This window comes from Stegostoma tigrinum, chromosome 3 (assembly GCF_030684315.1).
Source record: "Stegostoma tigrinum isolate sSteTig4 chromosome 3, sSteTig4.hap1, whole genome shotgun sequence".
Taxonomy (NCBI): domain Eukaryota; kingdom Metazoa; phylum Chordata; class Chondrichthyes; order Orectolobiformes; family Stegostomatidae; genus Stegostoma; species Stegostoma tigrinum.
The window spans coordinates 134,237,130-134,255,366 of NC_081356.1; the positions used below are offsets into that span (position 1 = coordinate 134,237,130).

Below are 18,237 nucleotides of genomic sequence, written 5' to 3' on the forward strand. Positions count from 1 at the left end.
AATGCATCACCTCGCATTTGCCTGGATTGAACTCCATCTGCCATTTATCTGCCCAACTCTCCAATCTATCTATATTCTGCTGTAATCTCTGACAGTCCCCTTCACTATCTGCTACTCCAACAATCTTCGTGTCGTCTGCAAACTTGCTAATCAGACCATCTATACCTTCCTCCAAATCATTTACTTAGATCACAAACAACAGTGGTCCCAGGACAGATCCCTGTGGAACACCACTGGTCACAGGTCTCCAATTTGAGAAACCCCTTTCTACTACTACTCTCTCCTGTTGCCTAGCCAGTTTTTTATCCATCTAGTGCGCACACCCTGGACCCCATGCGACTTCACTTTCTCCATCAACCTACCATGGGGAACCTTTACATTCTTCCTTTACAATGCCATCTTGAAAGCCTCAATTTGCACCTTAAAAGAGACAGGAAACCTTTAGAAATAGACAAAGATTGTTCCTGGAGGCTCTGGTGAAAGTGTCCTCCCAGATTCAGTTTGTAGGGAACTGAGACCAACCAATGACTCTAGCAAATGTGGCCAGAGATCCCATGTGCTTGCTCCTTCCCCCACCCAACCACCCTTCTCATAGAACAATGATATATCTCCCTTAAGAAGCTCCTTACATATGAAGCCCTCCCTACCCTTACGAAGGAGAAATATGATGTCTCAAGAGGGGGAGCTTTCCGATTAACAATTATTGCAGTCAGAAACTTACGGGTTGGAACTGAACATCCTGGAAGAGTTCTTGGATAAACCTGCGGGAAGGCAGACGGAAGGTGCAGTTTGCCAGTAAGTGGGAAACCTCAGAATATAGACAAATGTCATCGAAAGCATGAGGAAACTTTTCCTTTATCCTGGGGGAGAGAGAGTAAAACAGGAGTCTGAGACAAGCAGAGGAATAAATCTCAGAAATACCTTTGAAACAGCAGCCAGTCATTCACAACAGCTGTGAAAGCCAAGGAACACCACTGGGGTGGGATTCACAATCCACCGACCATGGTATTCATCCTGTTCCCCTCATAACATCACAGAATCCCTGCAGTGTGGAACCAGTTTCTGTAAGCAGTCCTGAATCAGTGGTAAAAATACAACTGCTGGAACAATTTCAAACACAGAATGATAACTGCTGCTTGTTATGTGTTGCTGAAATGAGGGGTGGTTGTAATTCTTGTATGCTCTCCTGGAGGACTGAATAGGTGGGATGGTTTTGCTCTTGGTGCAATTGACAAGACTCTATTTATCAGTGATAATAAATTGTGAGGCTGGATGAACACAGCAGGCCCAACAGCATCTCAGGAGCACAAAAGCTGACGTTTCGGGCCTGGACCCTTCATCAGAGAGGGGGATGGGGTGAGGGTTCTGGAATAAATAGGGAGAGAGGAGGAGGTGGACCGAAGATGGAGAGAAAAGAAGATAGGTGGAGAGGAGAGTAGAGGTGGGGAGGTAGGGAGGGGATAGGTCAGTCCAGGGAAGACGGGACAGGTCAAGGAGGTGGGATGAGGTTAGTAGGTAGGAGATGGAGGTGCGGCTTGGGGTGGGAGGAAGGGTTGGGTGAGAGGAAGAACAGGTTAGGGAGGCAGACAGGCTGGACTGGTTTTGCGATGCAGTGGGTGGAGGGGAAGAGCTGGGCTGGATGTGTGGTGCAGTAGGGGGAGGGGACGAACTGGGCTGGTCATGGGCCTCCTGCAGTGCCACAATGATGCCACCCGAAGGTTGCAGGAACAGCAACTCATAGGGGTGAGGGAGGAGGTGTGGGGGCAAGTGTAGCATTTCCTGCGGTTGCAGGGGAAGGTGCCAGGTGTGCTGGGGTTGGAGGGCAGTGTGGAGCAAACAAGGGAGTCACGGAGAGAGTGGTCTCTCCGGAAAGCACTTCCGCCATCTACAATCCGACCCTACCACCCAAGACATTTTTCCATTCCCACCCTTGTCTGCTTTCCGGAGAGACCACTCTCTCCGTGACTCCCGTTCGCAAAGCACTCTGACAATGCCAAGCTCTGCTTATAGCTCCAGCCTGCTGCCTCCAGAACAATGCAGCAGCTGGCCACATTGGGATCCGAGTTCTCAACCACTACACCAGCTGCAATGATTGAAAAAATTTCAGAATGGATACAAGCACAGAGGAATTCATTTGGTACGTCATGTCTAGACTGGTCTGGCTCTCTAAAGCAGCTATTCATCAAGTGGCACCAAGGACAGTCCCCCTGCTGCCTTTTACTCCTGGTAACTGCTCATTCTTCCTTTACAATTCCATCTTGAAAGCCCCAATTGAACCTGCATCCACCAGACTGTCAGGCATTACATTCATAATCTTAACTACTTACTGTGGGACAATCTTTCATGTCACCACTGAAGATAATTAGCAGAAGAAATTATCTGTGTCTCTATGGTTGTTGACTTTTTCACTAACGGGAACAATTTTCTCTCTTTGTCCAGATCCATGATTTTGAACATCTTGATCTAATCCCCACTAAAGCTCCTTTCTTCCAAGGATAATAGTCCCAAATTCTACTATCTTTCTATTTTATTGAAATCCTCAACCCTGGAAACGCTTCTCCATTGTAATACTTACATATTTGTCCCAAGGCGTAGTGTTGTACCACCCGGCTAATAAAGGATACTGCTGATATTATTAACCATTCTTTCAACCTATGCTCCCCCTAAGCTAGCTGCTTGAAGACCTCTGTAGCAGCAGAAAGTGTAGAATCCATACGAGTGAATGTAGGAAATAAAAAGGAGAAGACAATACTGTTTGAGAGTAGTCTATAGCCCTCTAACAGTCAGGATAGAGAATGAGGAATTTTAAAAATTCATAACATTAGTCACAGGTGACTTTTAACTTCATGCATAATTGGAAAATCAATTTGGCAGAGGAAGAGGAAGAATTCATATAGTGCATTCATGAGAGTTTCCTACAAGAATACTGTTGTGGATCCACCCAAGGATCAGGCTTCATTGGATCCGATAACGAGTTTAATGAATGATCTTTCAGTAAAAGATTTGTATGGAACAGTGATCATAGAATTTAACAGTCAAACAAAGAGTGAATAACAGAAATAGCTGTGCTAAAATTAAACAACGGTAGGTACACGGGGATAGGAAAGGAGGTTAGCAGAATAGGTGTTTGATGAACACAGGCAGAATATTTAAAGGAAAACAGTTCATTACTCACAGCAAATATGAAGGAGAATTCTAGGCAGGGGATACACTGACTACGGTTGAGGATAGCATCAAATTTGAAGAAAAAACATATAATATGGCAATGATTAGTGGTAAGCCAGAGGATTGCATTTCATAAGAGCTTCTTTAAATGTTGAAAAGGCAGAGGCCAACGTGAACATAGATGACTTAGAGGAAGAGGTTTAGAAATAATAAAAGGACACCAGGAAATGGCAGAGGTATTGAAAAAAACACTTTAGCATCATTCTTCATGGTGGAGGGCGTTAACAGCATTTCAAAAAGACTAAATAAACTAATGAGGTTAAAGACCACTAACTCCCCTGGACATGATGTGCTGCGTCCTCAGATATTAAAGGAAGTAGCTACACAGATAGTGGATGCACTGGTTGTAATCTTCTGGGAATCTTGGGATTCAGGAAAAAGTCCCTGATAACTGAAAATCTACCAATGGAACACTGTTCTTTAAAAAGGAAGGAGATAAAACACAAGTGACTACAGGCCAGAGATAATGGGAACTGCATATGCTGGAGAATCCAAGATAACAAAGTGTGAGGCTGGATGAACACAGCAGGCCAAGCAGCATCTCAGGAGCACAAAAGCTGACGTTTTGCGCCAAGACCCTTCATCAGATCCATCTAGGCCCGAAACGTCAGTTTCTGTGCTCCTAAATGCTGCTTGGCCTGCTGTGTTCACCCAGTCCCACACTTTGTTAACTATAGGCCAGTTGGCTTAATATCAGTTAGTGTAGAAGTGTTAGTCTGTTTTAAAGGAAGCCCATTACAGATAGTAATAACCTGAACATCATCATGCCTCAGGCAAGGGGAGGTTTTCAAAATATTCCTTCTTGGTAAACTCAGCCTGTGAAGGAATTGATCCCATGATTTTGGCATTACTCTGCATCACAAACCAGCCATCTTGCTAAGTGAACTAACTGAACTCCTTCACATTACAGCACAGCATTTAGAAAATATCACACAATCAAGCAGAGTCACTACCATGATTGACAGGGCCGTTACCGGTGTTCAAACCATCTCTTGCTTTTCTGCCCTCATTCCACAACATCGATAGCGTCCCTCTGGTGCTCGCATACCAGCCCACCAGCCTCCACATCCAAATAATTATTAACAACTAATTCTGCCACCTCCAGCAGGATACCAAAACTAGGCTCATAATATTCAACTCATTAGACTAATTTTGTTTAAATTACTTTTGACAATTGATGATGTCTGAGAGAAGGTTGTCTGCTGGCCCTTTCAACCAGGTGATAGCACTTAGCGATGGAGACGAGGGTTAAGTGGACTTTGGGAGCAAACCTTTTGAAAGGAAATAACTTTTTAATTACGTTTGGTTTTCTGATTGTCGTACAAGCTGCATGTTGAAGCAAGTCTTGTTTTTGCTTTGAAAGGGTCTAGGCCCGAAACGTCAGCTTTTGTGCTCCTGAGATGCTGCTTGGCCTGCTGTGTTCATCCAGCTTCACACTTTGCTATCTTGACACCTGCCTATTTACTTCCTCCCTCCTGATTATCACAGCCTCAAACACATGTTCCAGTGAAGGACTGATTTACTTATACTTCATTCAATTTAGTCTATTGCATTCTCTTATCACAATGTAGGTTCACCCACAACGGGGAGATGGAACACAAGCTGGGTGAGCGCTTTGTAGAATGTTTACGTTCTGTCCATAAAAACGATCACGAGCTTCCAGCTGCTTGCCACTTTAACACCCTACCATGCTCCCCTGCCAAATCTCTGTAACAGGCCTGCTGCAGTCCTCCAGCAAAGCTCAGTGCATGCTTGAAGAACAGCATCTCATTTTCCATTTAGGGATCCTGCAGTGTCTAGGACTGAATGCTGAGTTTCATAACTTGAGAGCCTGATTCCTTCCTGCCATGTTTTTTAATCCACCCTACACCTGATTCTGTTACAATATGGATTCTTTTAGCACAGTCACCCATTCCCAGGTACTCCTAGACCCATTATCACATTACATGGGCTACATTCAGCACAGCTAATCCAATTTCTCACGTTTAGCTGTTATTATCAACTCATCCAGCTGTTCTGCTATCCACAATCTACATGTTTGTCTACCCCTTTCATATATCTCTCGCTAGGCACCATCTCCACCTATTCACTAACTTATTCCACTTCAGCTTCAGAATAAATATTACTTTTCCCAAGGTACAAAAGTTCTTATGAAAAGTCACTGGACTCAAAATGTTAACTCTGATTTCTTCCCACAGATCCTGCCAGGACTGCTGAATTTCTCCAGCAAATCCTGTTTTTGTGCAGAGGACAAAGGCACTCAGGGCATTTGAGATTAGTTATAAGTGTATGCCCAGTCAGAAATGCCCATTTCCCATAAACAAATGAAAAGAAACTACTTTTAGTGGTAGTGTCTTCACTTGTCTGGGCTCCAGAGCTATGAAATTCTCTTCTCCCTCTGTACCTTGCTCTAGTTCTTACTGCCTCCTTAAAATCAACTTCTTTGGTCAACATTTTGGTCCTCTGATATAGTCTCTCCTTATATGGCTCAGCATCACACTTAAAATGCTCTTCTGATCCGCTTTCGGTCCTTGGACCCCAGTTATTCATAACATATTAGCAATGAGCTGGATGAGGGAACTAAATGTAATATTTTCACATATGCAAATGACACAAAGCTGGATGAGAGGGTGCGCGGGCTGTGAGGAAGATACAAGATGTTTCAGCATGATTTGGATAAGCTGAGCGAGTGAGCAAATGATTGGCAGAAGCAGTATAATGTGGCAACTTGTGAATATATCCACTTTGGTAGCAAAAGCCAAAGTTTAGGTTATTACCCGAAAGGCTATAATCTGAGGGTAAAACCTGCAACATGACTTCGATATCCTTGTGCACCAGTCACTGAGAGGAAGCATGCAGGTGCAGCAGGCAGTGAAGAAGGTAAATGGTCTTCATTGTTAGAGGACTTGAGGGAATGTCTTGCTGCAGTTATTAGGGCCATGGTGTGAGTACACCAAGGATACTGCGTGCAATTTTGGTCTCCTTATTGGAGGAAAGATGCTCTTGCTATAAGGAGTGCAATAAAGGCTTATCAGACTGATTCCTGGGATAGTGGGAATGACTGGAGGAAAGGCCGGGTCAGTTCGGATTGCATTCACTAAAGTTCAGATGAATGAGAGGCGGGGGAATTCTCATTGAAACCAATAAAATTCTAACAGGACTAGATGCAGCAAGAATGTAGCCTGTGATGAAACTCCAAAATCAGGGTCACAGTCGAAAGATACGTGAATTTTCCTTTTAATCATCTGTGGGACAGTGGGGTCATTGGCTGGGCCAGCATTTGTTGCTTATCCCTAGCTGCCCCTTGAGAAGGTAGTGATAAACTGCCTTTTTGAACCACTACTGTCCACCTCCTGTATATTGACTGATAATGCCCTAGGGAAGGGAACTTAAGGATTTTGACCCAGCAGAGGGGAACTTGCAGGGGGTGGTGTTCCTAAGTATCTGCTGCCCTTGTCCTTCTAGATGGAAGTGGTCGTGGGTTTGGAAGGTGCTGTCTGAGGATCTTTGGTGAATTTCTGCAGTACATCTTGTAGATAGTACACACTGCTGCTACTGAGTGTCGGTGGTGGGGGGGAGTGGATCCTTGTGGATGTGGTGCAAATCAAGAGGCTGCTTTGTCCTGGATGGTGTCGAGCTTCTTGAGTGTTGTTGGGGCTGCACCGATCTGGGAAGTATTCCAGCACACTCCTGACTTGTGCCTTGTAGATGGTGGACAGGCTTTGGTGAGTCAGGTAGTGAGTTACTGCCACAGTATTCCTAACCTGCTATTGTAGCCACTGTGTTTATGTGGTAAACCCTTCGAATGTTTTGTAAATGGTAACCCTGAGGATGTTGATAATGGGGGATTCAATGCTGGCAAAATCACTGAATGTAGCATCTGCAATTCTTACTATCTCTCGCCAGCACATGAGGCAATATCATGGGGCGGCACGGTGGCTCAGTGGTTAGAACTGCAGCCTCACAGCGCCAGGGACCTGGGTTCGATTCTAGCCTTGGGCGACTACTCTAAATGGGCAGTGGTTAGATTTGTCTCTGATTGGCATGAATATTACTTGCCACTTATCAACCCAAGCCTGGATATTGTCCAGATCTTGTTGCATTTGAACAAGGACCGCTTCAGTATCTGAAGAGTCATGAATGGTGTTGGACTTTGTGCAATTAGATTCCCTACAGTGTGGAAACAGGCCCTTCGGCCCAACAAGTCCACACCACCCCTTGAAGCATCCCACCCAGACTCATCCCCCTATAACCCACACACCCCAGAACACTATGGGCAATTTAGCATGGCCAATCCACCTAGCCTGCACATCTTTGGACTGTGGGAGGAAATCAGAGCACCCGGAGGAAACCCACGCAGACATGGGGAGAATGTGCAAACTCCACACAGACAGTCGCCCGACGCTGGAATCGAACCTGGGTCCCTGGTGCTGAGAGGCTGCAGTGCTAACCACTGAGCCACCGTGCCACCCCAATTATTGGTGAACATCCCCACTCCTGACCTTAATGATGGAGTTAAAGTAATTGATGTAGCATCTGAAGATGGTTGGACCTAAGGGACTACCCTGATGAACTCCTGCTCAGTTGTCTTGGAGCCGAGATGACTGACCTCCGATAACCATGGTCCTATGTGCCAGGCATGCCTCCAGCCAACACACAGTTTTGTTCAGGCTCCTTGATATCACTCAGTTGAATACAGCCTTGATGTCAAGGGTTGTCACTCTCACCAGACCTTTAGAATTCAGCTCTGTTGTCCACATTTGAACCAAGGCTGTAATGAGGTCAGGACCTGAATGGTCCTGGCAGAACCTAAACTGGGCGTCACTAAGCAGTGCTGCTTGATAGTGCTGTTACTGACACTTTCCATCACTTTACTGATGATTGAGAGTAGACTGATGGGACGGAAATTAGCTGGGTTGGATTTGTTCTACTTTTTATATACAAGACATGCCTGGGCATTTTTCCACATCATCAGGTAGATACCTGGAACTGGGACAGCTTGGCTAGGGGAGCGGCAAGTTCTGAAGCACAATTTGAAGGTACTATTGCTGAAATGTTGTCAGGGCCCATTATCTTTGCAGTATTCAGTGCCTTCAACTGTTTAATATCACACAGAGTGAATCGAATTGGCTGCAGACTGGTGTCTGTAGTGCTGGGGACCACTGGAGGAAGCAGAGATGGATCAACCACTTGGCACTTCTGGTGAAGATTGCTGTGAATGATTCAGCCTTATTTTTGCATTGATGTGCCGGGCCCTTCCATCATTGAAGATGGGGCTATTTGTAGAGCCGCCTCCTTCAGTGAGTTAGAGATAATGGGAACTGCAGATGCTGGAGAATTCCAAGATAATAAAATGTGAGGCTGGATGAACACAGCAGGCCAAGCAGCATCTCAGGAGCACAAAAGCTGACGTTTCGGGCCTGGACCCTTCATCAGAGAGGGGGATGGGGAGAGGGAACTGGAATAAATAGGGAGAGAGGGGGAGGCGGACCGAAGATGGAGAGTAAAGAAGATAGGTGGAGAGAGTATAGGTGGGGAGGTAGGGAGGGGATAGGTCAGTCCAGGGAAGACGGACAGGTCAAGGAGGTGGGATGAGGTTAGTAGGTAGATGGGGGTGCGGCTTGGGGTGGGAGGAAGGGATGGGTGAGAGGAAGAACCGGTTAGGGAGGCAGAGACAAGTTGGACTGGTTTTGGGATGCAGTGGGTGGGGGGGGGGAAGAGCTGGGCTGGTTGTGTGGTGCAGTGGGGGGAGGGGACGAACTGGGCTGGTTTAGGGATGCAGTAGGGGAAGGGGAGATTTTGAAACTGGTGAAGTCCACATTGATACCATTAGGCTGCAGGGTTCCCAGGCGGAATATGAGTTGCTGTTCCTGCAACCTTCGAGTGGCATCATTGTGGCACTGCAGGAGGCCCATGTTGGACATGTCATCTAGAGAATGGGAGGGGGAGTGGAAATGGTTTGCGACTGGGAGGTGCAGTTGTTTGTTGCGAACTGAGCGGAGGTGTTCTGCAAAGCGGTCTCCAAGCCTCCGTTTGGTTTCCCCAAAGTAGAGGAAGCCACACCGGGTACAGTGGATGCAGTATACCACATTGGCAGATGTGCAGGTGAACCTCTGCTTAATGTGGAATGTCATCTTGGGGCCTGGGATGGGGGTGAGGGAGGAGGTGTGGGGACAAGTGTAGCATTTCCTGCGGTTGCAGGGGAAGGTGCCCATCACCGTTCATGACTGGATGTGTTAGGGCTGCAAAACTTAGATCTGATCTGTTGGTTGTGCGATCACTTAGCTCTATCACTTGCTGCTTATGCTGTTTGGCATGCAAGTAGTCTTGTTTATTATCTTCAAGTTAACACCTTATTTTCAGGTATGCCTGGTGTTGCTCCTGGCATGCCCTGCTGCACTCTCTATTGAACTAGGGTTGATCCCCTGCATTGATGGTAATGGTTGAGTGGGGGATATGCTGGGCTATGAGGTTACAGATTGTGCTGGAGTACAATTCTGCTGCTGTTGATTGCCCACAGCGCCTCATGGATGCCCAGTCTTGAGCTGCTAGATCTGTTCTAAGTCTGTCCCATTTGTCACAGTTATAAGAAATATCTTCACCCAGAGAGTGGTGACCTGTGGAATTCACTGTATAAAAAGTAGTGATTTCAAAGAGGAATTGGGTTTAACACTTGGGTGTTAATGGGATCAAGAGATATGGGGGGAAAAGCAGGAACAAACCATTCAGTTGGATGATTGCAAATGGTTATGATAAATGGTGGATCGGGCTTGAAGGGCCAAATGGCTTACACCTGCTTCTATCTTCCATGTCCTTTGGGTTGTTTCATTATGTTACATGCACTTTCTAAATATAAAGGTGCCATTGTTGAGTGTGAACAAATATCTTGGAGTGATATAGTGAAATTAATTCTTACGTCAAGAGCCCAGTTTCGTGACCTTTTGTGCCCACTGAGCTGCTCAGGTTAATGACCAATCGTAAGACTTCTTTCCTTAGCAGTACTCGGCAGGCAGGCGTGTCTTCGATGACAGGTTTCCCTCCTGTAGATGACAACAAGATTCAAAGGTGATGAAGGTGAATAACAGCCAATAACATGGTCAGACAAGAGTAATTTAATCTTTCACCTGCTTATATAAGATACACTACAGAAATTCGCCAATTCTTCTTAGACAGCACCTTCCAAATCCATGACCACTTTCGTCTTGAAGGACAAGGGTACATTGGAACACCACCCCCTGCAAGTTCTCCTCCAAGCTACTCACCATCCTGACTTCAAAATACACTGCCATTCCTTCAGTGTCACTGGGTCAAAATCCTGGCATTCCCTCCCTAAGAGCTAAACTTCTGGAAAAGGAAATGAACAATCAGTGGTAGTGATTCATATGGGAACCAACGAGAAAGAGACAGACAGCTTCGAGGGCTTGCAACATCAGTTTCGGGAGTTAATGAGTAGGTGGGAACACAGGAGTTGCAGGGAAGTAATTGCAAAAATACCACCTGTGCCACGAACCTCACTATTCAGGCAAAGGCAGATCAGGCAGTAAATCGGTGGCTTGAAGGATGGTGTAGGAGGGAGGGATTTTGAGACATTGGGATCACTTTGGGAAAAGAGAAAGCTATTCAGAACAGATGGGCTGTGCCTGAGCTGAAAAGGAACTAATCTCCTCACTGCGACAGTAAGTAGTACAGTTGGGTGGGCTATAAAGTCATACAGCACAGAAACAGATTCTTCAGTCCAATTCATTCATGCTGACCAAGATTCCCAGAATAAACCAGTCCCTCAACCTTTTCTGTTCATGTACTTATCCAAATGTGTTAATATTGTAACTACACCTGCATCTACAACTTCCTCTGTTAGTTCAGTCTATGCACACAAACCACCCTCTGTGAGCTAAAGTTGAGCCTAGTTTTGGAAGTAACAGAGAGGGCAAATGAGAGAAGGTTGGGAATGGAGTAAAGCAAGTGAAGGAAAGCTTCAGTGTTGTCAATGGAGGGAGAAATGATAGTCTTCTAATAGCCGAGAGAGAAATAACTGCAGGTTTAAATTTTATGCATGAAAATGCACAAGAGTATAGGGGAACTAGTAGCAGAAATTGCTGTCGAGGGATCTGACATAGCAGTATTGACAGAAATGCGACTCAAGCCAAACAGGACTGTTTACCTTATAGGACTTTTCGTAGAAACAGCACAGGGAAAAGGGATCGAGGTTTAGCAACCTCGGTCAAAGATAACATCATTGCCCTGGAACAAGATATAGTTCTGAATCAGAATCTATACGGCTGGATGCGTGAAACAGGAAAGGAGCGATGACCTTGTTAGGTATTTATTAAAGACCACCAGATAGTGGAGAGGAGTAAGAAACAGCATATTTAGGCAGATTATGGAAATCTGCAGGACAAGTAGTTTTTTGATAGTTGGTGATTTCAGCTACCTGAGGGTGGACAGGGAAAAGGTATGGAACATGGAAAGGGAGAAATTCCTGCAATGTGAGCAGTACAATTCCAGTCCTACCCGGGAGGGGGAATGTGTTAGATCTGGTGATAGGAAATGAGGTGGGCCAAATGGTGAATATCAGATTGGGGAGCATTTGGAAAACAATGATCATAAAGATTCATTATTAAGTTAGAAAAGGATTTTTAAAAAAATCAATGATTGGGATCACAGACTGGAAACACATTTTGGTGGATAAAACTTCAGATGAAAAATGGAAGAATTTCAAACGGGAGATGAACTGAATGCAAGTTAGGTACATACAGAAATCTGTGGAAGACTACGGATACTGAGAAAATTAGAAAGAAAACAGAGGCAAATGGTGCACAACGACTAACAACAGCTGTAGGAATCAGGAAGAGTACTTCAAATGGTGCACAACGACTAACAACAGCTGTAGGAATCAGGAAGAGTACCTCAAATGGTGCACAACGACTAACAACAGCTGTAGGAATCAGGAAGAGTACTTCAAATGGTGCACAACGACTAACAACAGCTGTAGGAATCAGGAAGAGTACTTCAAATGGTGCACAACGACTAACAACAGCTGTAGGAATCAGGAAGAGTACCTCAAATGGTGCACAACGACTAACAACAGCTGTAGGAATCAGGAAGAGTACTTCAAATGGTGCACAACGACTAACAACAGCTGTAGGAATCAGGAAGAGTACCTCAAATGGTGCACAACGACTAACAACAGCTGTAGGAATCAGGAAGAGTACTTCAAATGGTGCACAACGACTAACAACAGCTGTAGGAATCAGGAAGAGTACCTCAAATGGTGCACAACGACTAACAACAGCTGTAGGAATCAGGAAGAGTACTTCAAATGGTGCACAACGACTAACAACAGCTGTAGGAATCAGGAAGAGTACCTCAAATGGTGCACAACGACTAACAACAGCTGTAGGAATCAGGAAGAGTACTTCAAATGGTGCACAACGACTAACAACAGCTGTAGGAATCAGGAAGAGTACTTCAAATGGTGCACAACGACTAACAACAGCTGTAGGAATCAGGAAGAGTACTTCAAATGGTGCACAACGACTAACAACAGCTGTAGGAATCAGGAAGAGTACTTCAAATGGTGCACAACGACTAACAACAGCTGTAGGAATCAGGAAGAGTACTTCAAATGGTGCACAACGACTAACAACAGCTGTAGGAATCAGGAAGAGTACTTCAAATGGTGCACAACGACTAACAACAGCTGTAGGAATCAGGAAGAGTACTTCAAATGGTGCACAACGACTAACAACAGCTGTAGGAATCAGGAAGAGTACCTCAAATGGTGCACAACGACTAACAACAGCTGTAGGAATCAGGAAGAGTACCTCAAATGGTGCACAACGGACTAACAACAGCTGTAGGAATCAGGAAGAGTACTTCAAATGGTGCACAACGACTAACAACAGCTGTAGGAATCAGGAAGAGTACCTCAAATGGTGCACAACGACTAACAACAGCTGTAGGAATCAGGAAGAGTACTTCAAATGGTGCACAACGACTAACAACAGCTGTAGGAATCAGGAAGAGTACTTCAAATGGTGCACCAACGACTAACAACAGCTGTAGGAATCAGGAAGAGTACCTCAAATGGTGCACAACGACTAACAACAGCTGTAGGAATCAGGAAGAGTACCTCAAATGGTGCACAACGACTAACAACAGCTGTAGGAATCAGGAAGAGTACCTCAAATGGTGCACAACGACTAACAACAGCTGTAGGAATCAGGAAGAGTACTTCAAATGGTGCACAACGACTAACAACAGCTGTAGGAATCAGGAAGAGTACTTCAAATGGTGCACAACGACTAACAACAGCTGTAGGAATCAGGAAGAGTACTTCAAATGGTGCACAACGACTAACAACAGCTGTAGGAATCAGGAAGAGTACTTCAAATGGTGCACAACGACTAACAACAGCTGTAGGAATCAGGAAGAGTACTTCAAATGGTGCACAACGACTAACAACAGCTGTAGGAATCAGGAAGAGTACTTCAAATGGTGCACAACGACTAACAACAGCTGTAGGAATCAGGAAGAGTACTTCAAATGGTGCACAACGACTAACAACAGCTGTAGGAATCAGGAAGAGTACCTCAAATGGTGCACAACGACTAACAACAGCTGTAGGAATCAGGAAGAGTACTTCAAATGGTGCACAACGACTAACAACAGCTGTAGGAATCAGGAAGAGTACCTCAAATGGTGCACAACGACTAACAACAGCTGTAGGAATCAGGAAGAGTACCTTCAAATGGTGCACAACGACTAACAACAGCTGTAGGAATCAGGAAGAGTACTCAAATGGTGCACAACGACTAACAACAGCTGTAGGAATCAGGAAGAGTACCTCAAATGGTGCACAACGACTAACAACAGCTGTAGGAATCAGGAAGAGTACCTCAAATGGTGCACAACGACTAACAACAGCTGTAGGAATCAGGAAGAGTACCTCAAATGGTGCACAACGACTAACAACAGCTGTAGGAATCAGGAAGAGTACTTCAAATGGTGCACAACGACTAACAACAGCTGTAGGAATCAGGAAGAGTACTTCAAATGGTGCACAACGACTAACAACAGCTGTAGGAATCAGGAAGAGTACCTCAAATGGTGCACAACGACTAACAACAGCTGTAGGAATCAGGAAGAGTACTTCAAATGGTGCACAACGACTAACAACAGCTGTAGGAATCAGGAAGAGTACCTCAAATGGTGCACAACGACTAACAACAGCTGTAGGAATCAGGAAGAGTACTTCAAATGGTGCACAACGACTAACAACAGCTGTAGGAATCAGGAAGAGTACCTTCAAATGGTGCACAACGACTAACAACAGCTGTAGGAATCAGGAAGAGTACCTCAAATGGTGCACAACGACTAACAACAGCTGTAGGAATCAGGAAGAGTACCTCAAATGGTGCACAACGACTAACAACAGCTGTAGGAATCAGGAAGAGTACCTCAAATGGTGCACAACGACTAACAACAGCTGTAGGAATCAGGAAGAGTACCTCAAATGGTGCACAACGACTAACAACAGCTGTAGGAATCAGGAAGAGAGTACCTCAAATGGTGCACAACGACTAACAACAGCTGTAGGAATCAGGAAGAGTACCTCAAAATGGTGCACAACGACTAACAACAGCTGTAGGAATCAGGAAGAGTACCTCAAATGGTGCACAACGACTAACAACAGCTGTAGGAATCAGAAGAGTACCTCAAATGGTGCACAACGACTAACAACAGCTGTAGGAATCAGGAAGAGTACCTCAAATGGTGCACAACGACTAACAACAGCTGTAGGAATCAGGAAGAGTACCTTCAAATGGTGCACAACGACTAACAACAGCTGTAGGAATCAGGAAGAGTACTCAAATGGTGCACAACGACTAACAACAGCTGTAGGAATCAGGAAGAGTACTTCAAATGGTGCACAACGACTAACAACAGCTGTAGGAATCAGGAAGAGTACTTCAAATGGTGCACAACGACTAACAACAGCTGTAGGAATCAGGAAGAGTACTTCAAATGGTGCACAACGACTAACAACAGCTGTAGGAATCAGGAAGAGTACCTCAAATGGTGCACAACGACTAACAACAGCTGTAGGAATCAGGAAGAGTACCTTCAAATGGTGCACAACGACTAACAACAGCTGTAGGAATCAGGAAGAGTACTTCAAATGGTGCACAACGACTAACAACAGCTGTAGGAATCAGGAAGAGTACCTCAAATGGTGCACAACGACTAACAACAGCTGTAGGAATCAGGAAGAGTACTTCAAATGGTGCACAACGACTAACAACAGCTGTAGGAATCAGAAGAGTACTTCAAATGGTGCACAACGACTAACAACAGCTGTAGGAATCAGGAAGAGTACTTCAAATGGTGCACAACGACTAACAACAGCTGTAGGAATCAGGAAGAGTACTTCAAATGGTGCACAACGACTAACAACAGCTGTAGGAATCAGGAAGAGTACTTCAAATGGTGCACAACGACTAACAACAGCTGTAGGAATCAGGAAGAGTACTTCAAATGGTGCACAACGACTAACAAACAGCTGTAGGAATCAGGAAGAGTACTTCAAATGGTGCACAACGACTAACAACAGCTGTAGGAATCAGGAAGAGTACCTCAAATGGTGCACAACGACTAACAACAGCTGTAGGAATCAGGAAGAGTACCTCAAATGGTGCACAACGACTAACAACAGCTGTAGGAATCAGGAAGAGTACTTCAAATGGTGCACAACGACTAACAAACAGCTGTAGGAATCAGGAAGAGTACTTCAAATGGTGCACAACGACTAACAACAGCTGTAGGAATCAGGAAGAGTACTTCAAATGGTGCACAACGACTAACAACAGCTGTAGGAATCAGGAAGAGTACTTCAAATGGTGCACAACGACTAACAACAGCTGTAGGAATCAGGAAGAGTACTTCAAATGGTGCACAACGACTAACAACAGCTGTAGGAATCAGGAAGAGTACTTCAAATGGTGCACAACGACTAACAACAGCTGTAGGAATCAGGAAGAGTACCTCAAATGGTGCACAACGACTAACAAACAGCTGTAGGAATCAGGAAGAGTACTTCAAATGGTGCACAACGACTAACAACAGCTGTAGGAATCAGGAAGAGTACTTCAAATGGTGCACAACGACTAACAACAGCTGTAGGAATCAGGAAGAGTACTTCAAATGGTGCACAACGACTAACAACAGCTGTAGGAATCAGGAAGAGTACTTCAAATGGTGCACAACGACTAACAACAGCTGTAGGAATCAGGAAGAGTACTTCAAATGGTGCACAACGACTAACAACAGCTGTAGGAATCAGGAAGAGTACTTCAAATGGTGCAACAACGACTAACAACAGCTGTAGGAATCAGGAGAGTACCTCAAATGGTGCACAACGACTAACAACAGCTGTAGGAATCAGGAAGAGTACTTCAAATGGTGCACAACGACTAACAACAGCTGTAGGAATCAGGAAGAGTACTTCAAATGGTGCACAACGACTAACAAACAGCTGTAGGATCAGGAAGAGTACCTCAAATGGTGCACAACGACTAACAACAGCTGTAGGAATCAGGAAGAGTACCTCAAATGGTGCACAACGACTAACAACAGCTGTAGGAATCAGGAAGAGTACTTCAAATGGTGCACAACGACTAACAACAGCTGTAGGAATCAGGAAGAGTACCTCAAATGGTGCACAACGACTAACAACAGCTGTAGGAAATCAGGAAGAGTACCTCAAATGGTGCACAACGACTAACAACAGCTGTAGGAATCAGGAAGAGTACTCAATGGTGCACAACGACTAACAACAGCTGTAGGAATCAGGAAGAGTACTTCAAATGGTGCACAAACGACTAACAACAGCTGTAGGAATCAGGAAGAGTACCTCAAATGGTGCACAACGACTAACAACAGCTGTAGGAATCAGGAAGAGTACCTCAAATGGTGCACAACGACTAACAACAGCTGTAGGAATCAGGAAGAGTACCTCAAATGGTGCACAACGACTAACAACAGCTGTAGGAATCAGGAAGAGTACCTCAAATGGTGCACAACGACTAACAACAGCTGTAGGAATCAGGAAGAGTACCTTCAAATGGTGCACAACGACTAACAACAGCTGTAGGAATCAGGAAGAGTACCTCAAATGGTGCACAACGACTAACAACAGCTGTAGGAATCAGGAAGAGTACCTCAAATGGTGCACAACGACTAACAACAGCTGTAGGAATCAGAAGAGTACCTCAAATGGTGCACAACGACTAACAACAGCTGTAGGAATCAGGAAGAGTACCTCAAATGGTGCACAACGACTAACAACAGCTGTAGGAATCAGGAAGAGTACCTCAAATGGTGCACAACGACTAACAACAGCTGTAGGAATCAGGAAGAGTACCTCAAATGGTGCACAACGACTAACAACAGCTGTAGGAATCAGGAAGAGTACTTCAAATGGTGCACAACGACTAACAAACAGCTGTAGGAATCAGGAAGAGTACTTCAAATGGTGCACAACGACTAACAACAGCTGTAGGAATCAGGAAGAGTACTTCAAATGGTGCACAACGACTAACAACAGCTGTAGGAATCAGGAAGAGTACTTCAAATGGTGCACAACGACTAACAACAGCTGTAGGAATCAGGAAGAGTACCTCAAATGGTGCACAACGACTAACAACAGCTGTAGGAATCAGGAAGAGTACTTCAAATGGTGCACAACGACTAACAACAGCTGTAGGAATCAGGAAGAGTACCTCAAAATGGTGCACAACGACTAACACAGCTGTAGGAATCAGGAGAGTACTTCAAATGGTGCACCAACGACTAACAACAGCTGTAGGAATCAGGAAGAGTACTTCAAATGGTGCACAACGACTAACAACAGCTGTAGGATCAGGAAGAGTACCTCAAATGGTGCACAACGACTAACAACAGCTGTAGGAATCAGGAATCGAGTACCTCAAATGGTGCCAACGACTACAACAG

General features: G+C 44.9%; 1 protein-coding gene across 1 annotated transcript in view; it reads right to left on the reverse strand.

Moving 5' to 3' along the window:
• rictora (RPTOR independent companion of MTOR, complex 2 a) overlaps positions 1–18,237 on the reverse strand; it is a 238,748-nt gene that overhangs the window by 4,597 nt on the left and 215,914 nt on the right. The window contains exons 36-37 of the mRNA XM_059644956.1: positions 10,142–10,265; positions 722–860 (exon numbers count right to left, since the gene is read on the reverse strand). Of these exons, the coding sequence (XP_059500939.1) occupies positions 722–860; positions 10,142–10,265 (263 nt within the window). The remainder of the gene's footprint in view (positions 1–721; positions 861–10,141; positions 10,266–18,237) is intronic.